The sequence below is a fragment of the Leuresthes tenuis genome, unplaced genomic scaffold, assembly GCF_036924035.1.
Source record: "Leuresthes tenuis unplaced genomic scaffold, fLeuTen1.0.hap1 SCAF_2, whole genome shotgun sequence".
NCBI classification, from domain to species: domain Eukaryota; kingdom Metazoa; phylum Chordata; class Actinopteri; order Atheriniformes; family Atherinopsidae; genus Leuresthes; species Leuresthes tenuis.
In genome coordinates this window covers 9,913,737-9,927,202 of record NW_027325356.1, presented here as the reverse complement: position 1 = coordinate 9,927,202, position 13,466 = coordinate 9,913,737, and the positions used below count along the sequence as shown (strand labels likewise).

At 38.6% G+C, this 13,466-nt stretch overlaps 1 protein-coding gene across 1 annotated transcript; it reads right to left on the bottom strand.

The window, feature by feature from the left end:
- Nucleotides 1-792: 792 nt before the first annotated feature.
- LOC140302380 (uncharacterized) lies at nt 793-11,557 on the bottom strand. Its single transcript, XM_072381207.1, has 5 exons — nt 11,389-11,557; nt 8,847-9,820; nt 4,634-4,805; nt 1,687-1,853; nt 793-1,557 (listed from the first exon to the last, which is right to left on the bottom strand). Exons 1-5 carry the CDS (start codon nt 11,408-11,410, stop codon nt 1,408-1,410), a joined length of 1,485 nt encoding a protein of 494 aa, XP_072237308.1. The 5' UTR covers nt 11,411-11,557; the 3' UTR covers nt 793-1,407.
- Nucleotides 11,558-13,466: the final 1,909 nt, after the last annotated feature.

Sequence of the window (13,466 nt, the reverse complement as noted above, 5' to 3'; positions counted from 1 at the left end):
GGAGGCTGTTTAAAACAGTAGTAGAGACATTTCAGGCCCACGCAAAGAAAATGCTGCAGAGAGATGAACAAAATCTCATTTACTGTGCCTCCTGCTGCAGAGTGGGCAGATCAAAGCAGTCGACAAAGACCTATGTGTGGCAAATGCTTAACAGTCTGATGTTAAGAATTTTTATTTCATGTAATTTAGACTTCTCACGTCATGACATATTCTGGCTTTCACATTTTAAAAAAAAATCTGTTCCCATTACAGCTAAATAGCAGCATCTTAAATTCCATCTTAAATGTACTGAATTGTAGCATGTAATGTGAAAAAGATTTTTCTTTTAAAAGTGTTTTTATGATAGATTTATATTTTATGAAAGATTTATTATATATTTTACAATAGATATATAATAGTATTATAGACAAAACTGATTTTAACGCCTGCTTTTGAAGCAGCAGGTATCTGATCAGCTGCCTTGATTGGTCCAGCGTCCTGAAGCTGGCCCAATAGATTTCCCACAGGATGGAGGCAGGCCAAAGGCTCCAAACAGCCAATCCTCAGTGTGTGTTGCCACACTCTAATGTGCATAGAGGGAGTGCGCACCACTTCTTCCAAGGCCAAGGGCCATAACAGTTAGTATAAAAACTATACATTTTATACATATGTGAAACCTGCCAAATAAATGTTAATAACTGTTACTTTCACAGCTACTTCACTTCAGTTATAATGCTGTAGTAACTTAGTGTCAACTTGTGTAACTAACTTAAAAGAGTCAAAGTGAGACAATGACCACTCATGACTACTACACATTTAAAAAAAATGTAATATCCCTTTAAAGGCAGGCTGAGCAGAGCATTTTACACGAAGCAACATACAGATTCATACTAAAGTAATTCTTCTCAATCATTCCACATGACTCTTTAGAAGTGTGTTCCTTTGAGTAATGAGTGAAATAAAATAATAATTCAGCAGGCATGCCACACATAGTGAAGATACTCTTAATAGTTCCATATTGAATGAAAAATGTGAATGTGGAGATACATTTTAAATGTTTTTAGACTAATACTATCACAATTACACACCACAGCAAACCATAGACAGAGTGGTAGCATCCTGTAAATGCTTTCTAACTCATTTTTTGTTCCAGCCAACATTAGCCACTTGGAAAAATACAAATAGTTATAATAACAACATCAGCACAAATTTCACACAGTACATCCAGATTAGCACAGTTCCACAAAATACAGTTTTACAGAAGCACAGTGGAAATGATCAATAAGGCAATGCAAGGATGCAGAGTACTGCTGATCTGGAGAAAACCTAACAACTTCCGACACCTCCTCTACACTTGCTTCTCCTTATACAGCACTGTACAGATATGTACACATGGACCATCTGAATATTGTATTAATTTAACCAGTCCTACACTGCAGCAGACTGAATGGTGTGCCAACGAGTGGTTTCTGTTTGGCCCAGACAACACATTTCCCTCCAGTGCTCTTTTCCTGCCTCCGAAGCATCGCTGCCAATCAGCACGCGACCCAGAATACTGCTCTTATTGTAGAGACGACCCTGTAAATACAGAGAGGGAATTAATGTATCTTTACAGCATAATCAGTATTTCTACCTTTTTAACATAAAAATACATGTTGATTTCGGAGAGCACTGGACACTACAAGTAAGTTTTGTGAAACGTCCTACCTGCATCACGATGAATTCAAGAGCCAATGGAAGATGAGTGATGTCACCAGAGGGCACGTCAAACAGAAACGGCGCGTTCCAGATGGGGTTTGGACCACTGGCCCCTTTCGTCTCCTTGGTACCAATTACTTTACGATCCTGACGCAAGTTGATCACAACATAATGATCTGTTGGGGAGAAAAAAATGTCCTCAGCAGCTACTTTACTATGCTTCATCTACTGATTTGTTTCTGCTAATGTTATGCAAGCAATGCAAACTGCTGAATAAGATAACATTGTTTATTTCTGCAGTGGTTAACAAGTCAGGAAAAGCTAGAAAATATTTTATATTATATATATATATATATATTATATTTTTTATAGTTCATGTGCTGTTATATTTACACGAGATAATCCACACACACTGATTTATAATCTCGTATTACTCTCTAAACCACCTCCAGCTCCTCTTTTTCCAATCTCCTTTGATAATCCATTTTAGAATAATGAGATTGACTAAAATTGAAAAAACATTGTGTCACTATCATACACTAGTTTTGCATCTGCAAAGAGCCCACATTTTCACATATTTCAGGGATCTTTCTGTCTTTAAGCTCATGAGAAGAAACATAAATGACCATTAAATTCACTTCAGTGTGGGAAACCAAATTATCAAAGTTATTTTTTTTTGTTTGGAATCTTCTGTTTCCTCCTCTGCTAACCAACATCATCAAAGCGGGGCTTTAAATCAGATGCAGTGAGATATGGTTCGGACAGGAGGGGAAATGACACCGGGCTGATCAGCTCCTAATATGATTATGTTACAAGCCAATCAGGGATCCGGTCTCTCTGCTTGTAACTGGGGAAGCACAAGAAAATACAATGTGTTGATGTGCATTGCAGTGTTTACTGTTAGTATAATAACAATGCCACAAATATATATATATATATATATATATATATACATACATATTGGTTCTCATATAGATATATATAGATGGCCTTTTTAAAGTAAATAAACTACTCAGTGCAACCGGGTAAGACTTTGGCTAAAATACTAAATTAAACTAGATGACTCTGCAGTTATGGGATTTATCAGTGATGGACAAAAGGCCGAGTTGTGGGAACTGGTCGACTACTTTGTAGCATGATGTGGGAACAATAACCTTATCTTGAACACAAACAAAACAGAAGAGATGACTGTGGATTTTAGGAGGACCAGGAATGAGCCAAAAACTATATCCATCCTGGAAAAGGAGGTGGAGGGGGTTGACAACTACAGATCTGGGAGTTTACCTAGACAACAGACAAGTTTATCTGGACAACAGACTAGACTGGAAATCCAACATTGAGTCAAAGACTGATCATGGACTTAAACTGATAAAGAAGGCTGGCTAGATTCTGGGGACAGCTATGGAGCCCCTGGATTGTGTTCAGAAGAATTCTTAAATGTGTTAACATAACAGACAACTGCACACCCTCTACACAACACAGGGATGACACGACTGAGTTCAGTAAGAGGCTTCTTCAGCTCCAAATTAACAGAGACCAGTACAGAAGTTAATTTCTGCTAGCTGCAATAGCCATACACAATCCCTGCTTATAATGCTTTTTTTTTTAAATAGCAAGCACTGCAACATTTTAATTTCCTTATGGGATTAGGTAAGATTTCATTTCATATCTTTGATCAATATAGTCGGTAATGCAGAAGGTCCAATTTCAGTGTATGTAATAGCACGGTGGCAAAAAAAAAATCCTCATATTTTTTTACTTTGTGTGCTGAAAAAAGACCTGCTCTACATGCTTGGTGCAAATATTGTTTTTTTTTTTACTTTCAAGATGTATCTCTGGAAATGTTGTGTATTTTTCTGTATCTTCTTGCAATTTCTAATGTGCTTTTCTTCTGTGAAAACACTGATTCTAAAAAAAGGTTTTGTGTGCAGGTTTGGGTGCAGTATTTTTGGAAAGATTTTTGCCAGTAACTCTCACACTTTTTTTACATCTGTCATAATGAGTAACCATGGCAAGTTGTTTGCATGTGGGAGTAGCTGATTGTGCTTTCTAAAGACAAAGAATTGCCTAGAGAATACCAAAAATCCAGACAAGTTGAAGAGGAGATGTCTAGGATACAGAGCAGGAGCAAAAGGGAGACAAAGGAGGAGGAAATGTGATATCACCTGCAGACAAAATGAACAAGCTTGGAGCCCAGATGAAGAAATATCAGGAATATTAGAAAGAAAAAAAGAACATTTGTATCACAAGGCTGCAGGAATTACTAACACCTCTTTACTCAGCTTTTAGACTCTACAGGCAGACAACGATTGCAGAAAGAGAGGTAACAATAAAGGAGGTGGTATTGCAGTTCCAGTTAACAACAGATTATGTTAGTATGGACATATCATTAAAAAGGGAGGGTCTGTGCATCCCGGGACAGTCGTCTACTAATCAGAAAGGTAGTTTGATTTCCAGCTTCCCCAGGCCACATGCAGAAGTGTCCTTGGGAAAGACACTGAACCCAGCGTTGTCTCCAATGAGTTCATCAGTGTTATAGAGAAAAAGCACAATGTAGCCCAAAATACTGCATAAACTAAGAAGCTGTATGAGTGTGTGTGTGAATCGGTGAATGTGGCTTGTACTGCAAATGCACAACTTGGGTTGATATGCGCTATACAAATATAGTCCATTTACCATTTAACTCAGACATTGAACTGTTGGCTCTGAATCTTTGTCCATGTTGTCTATAGAGAGAGTTCACTTGTGTAAGACTTTCATGAAAAGACTGTTTAGAACTTAAGTGTAAAAGTCTTTCCTCAAGAGCTGGTGGAGAGCAAAACAGAGCTAAAAAAAAAGAGTAAATATTGGATTCTAGTGTTGCTATAACTTGCATCAGAGTAGAAAAGATTAATGTGAGCCCCTAAGAAAGTCACCAACAAACAGTTTGCAACTTAAGTGGATGGCTGACCCTCACCTGGAGCTCCTGGGATTCGTGTGAGCTTGGCCAGACTCTCAGCCTTTCGGACCATCACTTTGATGCGTTGGGCCAGAACCTGATACTGCAGCAGGATGAACAGTTGTCCCAAAGCCCGCTGCGCACAGACGGAGCTCTTCCTGTGACCCAATGTCTCCTGAGAACTCACACTCTTAGGGTACAAAGGAGGAAAGAAAGACATTCATGCACTCAGTCACTTTGGATAAAAGCAACAGCTGATTAGTAAGTCTCTTGGTAATTTCCATTCTGATTTCATGTCAACTCTCATCATCTTAAATCGTAAGAGGCCGAGTGAGTCACTATCTGCTGTCGACTGGCTGAGTGTTAGCGTGCAAGCGACTTGCTGAAGTCATGTAGCAGAGTGTGAAGGCAATTTTGTGAATCTGTTTAAAAATTCTGTTTAAAAGGACAGACGTTATTCTGCCAGCATAGATATCTTGAGTTGCATGATAGACAAAAACCAAAACATAGCATCTCTGTGTGTCATGAAACCTCCAAGTGACCTCCTAACATGAGAATCTATGAAGAAAGTGGAGCAACAGTAAGCAGTAAATTTTTCAAACATCTACCCAATCTCAAACTTTTTTAGGTGTGACTGACTGAACACTGAAAATATTTTTTACTAATTAGAACACCGGTAGTGTTTGTGAGTACAATAAGCCCGCTCAATGCTCCCACTGATTTTCTTAATATATAAGAAAGAAAGAAAGAAAGAAAGAAAGAAAGAAAGAAAGAAAGAAAGAAAGAAAGAAAGAAAGAAAGAAAGAAAGAAAGAAAGAAAGAAAGAAAGAAAGAAAAAAAAAGAAAGAAAGAAAGAAAGAAAGAAAGAAAGAAAGAAAGAAAGAAAGAAAGAAAGAAAGAAAGAAAGAAAGAAAGAAAGAAAGAAAGAAAGAAAGAAAGAAAGAAAGAAAGAAAGAAAGAAAGAAAGAAAAGAAAAGAAAATCAGTCACTAACTCCTCAAACAGGGCCCGACCTTGTGATATACAAGTGTTGAGCTTGATTTTGCAGATTTTCTGCACTCTGGTGGGATGACTGTTATGTGATATAACTGCCGGTAATGCTGAATAACTCAAGAACTAAGAACAATGATACTTTGTTATAAACTAAGATACACCACACTGAAGCAAATGACGCATGGAAGTAAAGAAGATGAGCCGCACCCATGATCAAAGATGAGCATCTACGAGGCCATGGAGATAAAAAAAAAAACTCTACATATCCACTTCATCCTGGTGTTTCAGCCTCAATGTCCATCTGGAGGCACTATGGCTTCAGCTTCAGTATTTAGCTAGCTTTAATCACAATGATGGAGCCAAGAAATTAAGTTGAGAAGAAGATTTAAGCTTTTTTACTTTTCAGTAAAAAAACAAGGTGAGTCTTAGATCTGGACAATTTCTTTTGTTGTCAACATGTTTATTATATTAAAAAGAAAATGGAAGAAGGCAATAAATTTGTATAATTAGTTTGAATGTGAGAAAGCAAGCAGGAAGTAACATATGCAAAATACGATACGAATATGCATCCAGAAAGGCCCCAGCCAAGAACCAGGAATCTTCTGGCTGTGAGGCAACAGTGCTAATGACAATATCTCTGTGCCCAAATTATATCAAATTTAATTATTTTCACTTAGTTTATCAATGTACTGCAAATTCTCAAACAAATCATCAAGTTCAACTGGACATAAGACAAGTTCAACCCAATTATAATTCAGTTCAATACAGTTGATTTTCATTGTATTCATATCATGACAATTTATAAAAAGTTATTCTTTTGAAACATTACAATTATTTGTGGAAGGATCACCGACACACTGAGTGAATGACATGTTTACTGATTTGACATTTCATGAAAGAAGTTGACTTTTTTTCAATAAGAGCTTATTGGAGCCAGAGATGTTTTGGAGCCAGTGTCTAAAGGCATTTTAAGGCACTCCCATGGATGGTATATGCCTGTGATTAAAAATGAGAAGCCTGCATACAAAGAAAAAAAAAAAAAGGCTGATCATCCTCCTTTTATCTGCACTTTTACTAGAAATTCCGCCATGCCCCCCTTTTCTACAGGATTTGAGAACAAGTAATAAAATACAAATGATTAATCACCTGCTGGATACCCTGACTGGTCCTATTACACTGATTACAAAACCTGCAGTCTTTCTACAAACTAAGAAAATGTCTACATTAAGAGCTAAAGTCAGAGTGCACAGCCTTTGCACGAACATCCCGTCTTCCCTAATTACTCAGATTGGTGAGAAACCCTTTTTCCTCAGCACTCTTGCGCTGCTGTTCCAGAGAATGAAGACGATGATGCTGGTTAAACAGGACCGAGCCATACATGGACATGAGCGAATAAGAGGAAACTGCCTTCCCCAACAAAAACAAAACATCTCGTGACTGAGAGTCCAGTGAAAAATCAGGTCGACGTCCCTCCCAAGCCTTTTATTGATGCCTTCTGGCTCTGTTGCAGCAGAGCCAGAGAGGGCACAGCGTGGGCGCTCTGCCAGTTTGCTGCACTCTGCTCTGTTTGCTCTGCAGTCACCAACAAGAAAGTCACCATGACTAACAACAGTGAAGGCTAATGGGAGCGCTGATCGGACATCAGATTCCTTCATGGATAAAACGTATGTGTGTTTTTGTAGGATTGCATGCCCTCTTTTCCTATTCATTAAAACAAATGTGTGGGAGGACTTTGAAAAGATTTTTTTTAAAGAAATCTTGTAATCCATGCACTGAAAGTACTGAATGCACAGGAAGTACACAAAATCAGAGTCTCAAAAACAGGTTACAACCACAACAAACAGAAACACAAAATTGTGTGTACACGGACACACACACACACACACACACACACACATACAGACACACTGAAATTCAATCAAACCTGTATCAATCTGCTCTTGAGGTCAAAAACCAAACACATAACCCAGTTTACCGCAGTGGCTATATGAATAAAAGATGTGTACACTTTAAAAACCATAAGTACCTATTTTCCTACACACAAACCAGTGTTTTCAATTAAAGAATACAGGATGACATAAGGCATATATTCCATATGCAATACAATTTTTAGTATGTACCGATTTCTGTCTTTGTGACTATACACAGCTTTAATGGTGAATCTATGTGTTTTATAAATCCATCCTCAGGTTTGTCACCCACATATTCTAGTCCATGTTCTTATTTGAGTCTGATTAAAATTAACATGCAACTAAGAACTGTGAAGAACATTGCTGCATTTCTGGACAACAAGTTCTCTCATGTGAAAGATTGCTTCCTTTCATCGAAAGTAATAATTTCAAACTTTGGATAACTTATTTTGTGCCGTGAGCAGCTCAGTTCCCTTCTTATATCTGGCTATTTAACATGAAGCTAACCTTGCACTTGAAAATCCTATTACAGGCACACCTAAGGGTCACTAAACTAGCAGGTTAATGTTTGTTTAAACTTCTTGTAAAGACAACAAACTCACTGTGTATGCCTGGGCCACACTGTACATTCATGTGACATGAGAAGGAGTACTGATTTCTATATCTAACTAAAAAGTTTTGCATTTAAATTGAGGGACGAGTTTCTTCTGGATTAAAATTCCCAGTGTGCAATATTTAGGGGGGCAGAAATGCAATATAATATTTGTAACTATTGTTGGATTTTTATTATCTTTAATCAAGCAATATACATCAGAAACCACCAAAAGCTTGTTGTACGAAGGGACACACCATGCACTGTCTTTTGAAATTTTTGTGGCTGCTGTAGTTTGGATGCAGGAATTCAGTTGGTTGCAGCTTGCACTTGAACCAGTAGATGTCAATACATCATACACACTGGACCTGGCTTTAACCTACAATTTGTTCTCTTTGAGTGCACTGCAGTATTCAAGTCTGAATACACTTAGACACATGTCTCATCACATAGGTTAGGTTATACAGACTTGTTTGGTGAGGCAACTAATCATCAGTTTTTAATAGCACAAATGCTCATAAAGAAGTCAAGTAGACCCTGCACACATTGTATTAAGTTCCTCAAGTCCATGCTGAAGATGTTCAACAAGTTCCTTCTAAGGTGAGGATCAGAGGAACTCTAACGTACCATCTGCTGCTTTTCATTTATCTTTTTTTGATTTCTTACTCTATATATACGCCCTTGAAAGCTTAGTCGTAATATATGCATTTAAAAAAAGTGTTAAAATCACCATTTACCTTTTTCAGCTTTCTTTTTGTTGGGTTCAGTTGCCTGGTGTAGGTAGTTGTGGTGTCGGGCTCCCAGTCCATTTGCTCACAGGAGAGCTCCACCATCCCAAGCAAAGCCTCTCTTAGGCCTGAGAAGTCCCTGCTGTAGACAACCAGCCTCAAGGTGCAGGTGCGCAGCTCTTCCACAGTTCCCACTTGCAGCACAAAGCTCTGGCTGTGAAGATCTGTGCTAAGGCTGCACCGTCGTGAGGCTGTCTGTTGGGGGGTGGGGCAAAGTGGAGGGAGGCTGACCCGAATTAACATCCCACTTCGCCTCCGGGTGTCCCCGTAGAGCCCCAGGATGTTGACCACTAAGGTGCCGCAGGCAGAGGAGAAGAGCAGGGAGAAGTGCAGGTGAGCAGTTGACTTGGAGAAGACTGAGAGGGAGTTGGAGCCATATTTAGATAGACAAGGCTCCGCACCGGCAGTCAGATGACTGCTCTCACCAGCAAAACTTCTACCACTCACAGTGCTACGCCGAACCGCACGGCGGGATTTGGACACAAAACTCAGCTTAGTGATGGAGGGCAAAGACGCTCTGCCGTGACTTGGTGCTTTACTGGGTGAGCAAGGTACAGCAGGAGTGCTGAGGCGCCGGAGTGGGAATAAAGACCTAGGAGTCTGCACCAGCTCAGCTGACCTGGCAGGGCTGAGGTCAGAGGGCAGAGAGGTGGGGTCATCTTCAGAGGGGGAAGAGTTGCTTTTAGAAGAAGGAAATTCCAATACATCCCCATCCAGCTCCTCATATTGTTGTTTAACAAGCTGCGTACATGGAGAATGAGTTAATGTCACAGTGACACTCTCAGCAGGATGAGGTGACAAGAAAACTGCCTCCTCGGCCTCCAATGAAACCTTCTTCCGTCTTCGACAGCAAAGGATGCAGCCAAGAACCAGACAGTAGCAGAGCACAGCCAGACCAATGGCCAGCAGGATCTGCAGGTTGACTAGTGAACAAAGCAGCCATCACAGGTTAACATAGATAGTAGGATTTATGAGAAAGCAAGAGAGATGTAAGCATTGACAAAGTAAGATAGTATACTGACAAATCAAATCAGCTTTTGAGTTTGACTCTAAAAAAGACTACATTGCAAAGGATCTTTCAGTAAACAATTATGTTGTTGTGTCTGTGCTCTGCATCCATGATGAAATTAAACAGGAAATGTTACAATCATTGCATAAATTATATCATTACATTTGCTTTTTTTGATCCCAGGCAAGAGCGCTGCACATGAAAAGCGTCCATGACAATTGTACAGGCAATGAAATTTGTGCTTTCTTATCATTTGAGCAACCATTTAAGAATTCACGGTAGAGATTTTCACCACTTAAAATGTGTTGGTAGTATTCCCTAAAACAAAAAGAATTACATGGATTCTTTTGCATAATTTCATTTAAATTCCCTGAAATTGACATTTGCATTCTGTATTTACATCTTTAATAAGATGGAATCATATACTAATTATCAGAATAAACTGAAAACTGAGCTCTAAAAGCCAAGCGCATGTGCTCATTTAATGTGACACGGTAAGGGTGTATCAAGATGACTCATCAGACACTAGTGGGTGGTTGTAAAAACACTTGGAAAGCTTCCATCACTGACTATTCTGAAATAAACAAGTAATAAAAAGAGAATTGTTGGGTATTCTGAGGGCATTAGGTACTAAGTTTAGATACCTAACATCCTCTTAAGATAAGATTTACTACACATCAGACCGAATAGCTGTGTGTCTCACCCATACAAAGATCAAGAGAAACTAATTGGAGCATAAAATTACTGAAAACTCAGATCAATAAAGATGAGATCACTGTCTGAGCAAGTTACTGCCAACTGTCAGCACACACGCATTTTGGCCCCATCAGAGTGCCTGTCCGGTCAGACAGCTCCTCACACAGCCTCCATTAAGAGATGGAGGTACAGAGGAGCAGTGAATCACTGCAGCATCAGTGATGCTGGAAAATAATGTTGCAGAAATAAAGGTTGATGGGAACGCTTTAAAGCACGAGTTATTGTGCATTATGAGGGACCGATTATGTCATGGTGAACGCTGAGCAGTGGCAGTTTAGCATCTAATGCAGAATTTTCAGCCATGAGGGTTGTCTGTGTTTTCTGACTGACTTCATCATGCGTAAAGTCAAGGAAAATGGAATGAATTTACTTTGCTGGAAAAGTGTTTAACCTTGTTCCAGCTACTGGAGAATATACATTTTTTTCCAAGCAGCAAAACTTTTAATCCTTAAAAACAAATTGTCAACCACATGTTTTCCACCTTGTCGGTGACTTGCAGCCTCTTGCCCCGGTTGTCATGTCAAAAGCACCCTTATTTATTTTGCTTTCTCTCCTCTCTTTACCCATAATGCCAATTTATATAGTTAGTAGCGTTGCTGTCTTTTTTCTCCCAATAAAAATCTGTTTTATGATATATTTTTGATAAATAACATAAGAGGCAAACGTGAGATAGCAGATACCGCAGACAAAACAATATTTGTGATTTAAAAAGAAAGCCTGTCCTACCTCCTAGACTGTAGTGCGACATCTTCCCGGTGTACTGCGGGGTGAGTCAGTGTGAGCGGTCCATTGCCAGCGCACAGGGATCTGAAGCCTCCCAGCCAACAGCTTCATCGGCTGATTGAGATTTTATATCCTGACTGTCGGATGCTTTAAAAAAACGTCCCGCCTTCATTCAAAAAAACATCAAACATCTCTTCTCTTCCGTTCACCGTCACTTCACTGCAGCAGTTCCACGATATTTTTTAATGCCAGTTAAATTACAGAACGACATGACCAACCTTAAGAAAAAACTTGCGCATTTCTCTCAGGAAGTGAAAGGTATTTCTAGTGGCCAGATGTCGAATTGTATTGTTAACATCTATTTTTTTGTGCCCAACAAAGAAAGCAAAGACAACATCCCGTTTCCAAAAAGATGGGAGAAGAAAAGCATTTTTTCGTCCTTCATTTCTTTCTCCATTTTGCATTCAACTGCTCAGTCGTCCGTGGCCTATTTTGTAGTTGTATTATCTAATTTTGTTATTCTGTAGTGGTCCAAAAACCTGTTTATACAACTCAGTATTAATTAGCTTCCCATACTTCCCATACTAAGGAATCTCAACACTATCACAAAAGTAACAGTTTGAACTGTGTACTGATAAAAAGATGAATAATTCTTCTTCTTAAAGTCTTTTTTATAGATTAAAAAAAGAATAAAGATGTTAATTTGTCAGAGCTCAGGACAGTTTCCAATTTACACTTCAGATTTGGAATTGGGCTTAAAGAAGAACCAAGGATATTTTTTATGTGTAATTTTCCTTGTCATGGTAGAGCTCTAACTTGCATTTGTCAACTCAGTGACGAACAATGCGAAGATGACTTCTGTTGTAAACCGGCACCATATAAATAAAACTGAACTGATCCAAACTGTTTTAACTCGCAGTGGTTTACAGCTGTGTTCCTGAGCCCATGAAGGGACTGCCACAACATGTGTCTGAGGGCCAAAAGATCACTGTCAATTCATACTGTTTGATTCAGTCTTGTGCACTGTGTCCAGAGATGACTCTGAATCTCTTTCTCTTTAACTATATCATTAACCATAGATAAATCAATCCCAAAGCGCTTTCCTATGTTATGATGAGAGATGTCATTTTTAAGTTGTTGAAATATCTGCCCAAGTAAGTTATCTTGTCTGTACTTCTGAAGAACTCAGAGATAATGGAACTATCCATTTTTGTACAGATTATACTGACCTGCTGCTTATTTTTCCAGAATGGCAGAACCTTACAGAGCTCGTTTTGTTCATACTTAATTTCGAAGTACTTGGAGCCATTTAACATTTTAAAATAGATTTTTTTCCCTACATCAGCCAGCTGTACCTATGCTTACCAGATTCTTCAGTTAATTAAAGTTTAATTGACACTTTGTTAAAGGTAATAAGCTTTTCAAAAGAACCAAAATAACTCTTTTAATTACAGTTTTTATCAGGCCAAAGAAAGAAAGTCACGTCTCACACTGACCTGGTGATAAGGGAAACTGCCATTTGTTGTTCTTTTTTGCCATACATGTTTGACTCTACAAACATACTAAAATCTTTTTCAGGAAGGAAATTTACAAATGAGATTTTGAGCTTAAAGGGTTAAGCTTTCATATCTAGTACTAAAGAACCTTTCCCAGAGGCATTTCTCGACCACTAGAGGGCAGAAGAGAGTTATGTTACTCTATCCTAAGAAGTTTAACACCTCTATTTAAAAGTGTCTAACTCTAATATAAGCCACTATGATTTGGTAGATTTTTTTTACTTTTCACCCCCTTACCTTCAGACATACATCTTGTTTTGATCTCCCCCATACCAAATGCTTTCTCACTAACGCTGATAATGCCTTGATAAATGCGTCAGATCCCAGTACCTTAATATTTGTGAATGATAGATTAGGTTTTTTTAAATAAAACAATAAAACCACTCCAACTGTTATGTCTGTATTCAATGGCCCGTAGGAGTGACCACTCCCCGTGTTTCCTATAATGATTTATTTAACTGCGCTCTCAAAATAATCACATGCTTTTATTTCCATCTGCTTTATGAATGGACACAGTTAATTACA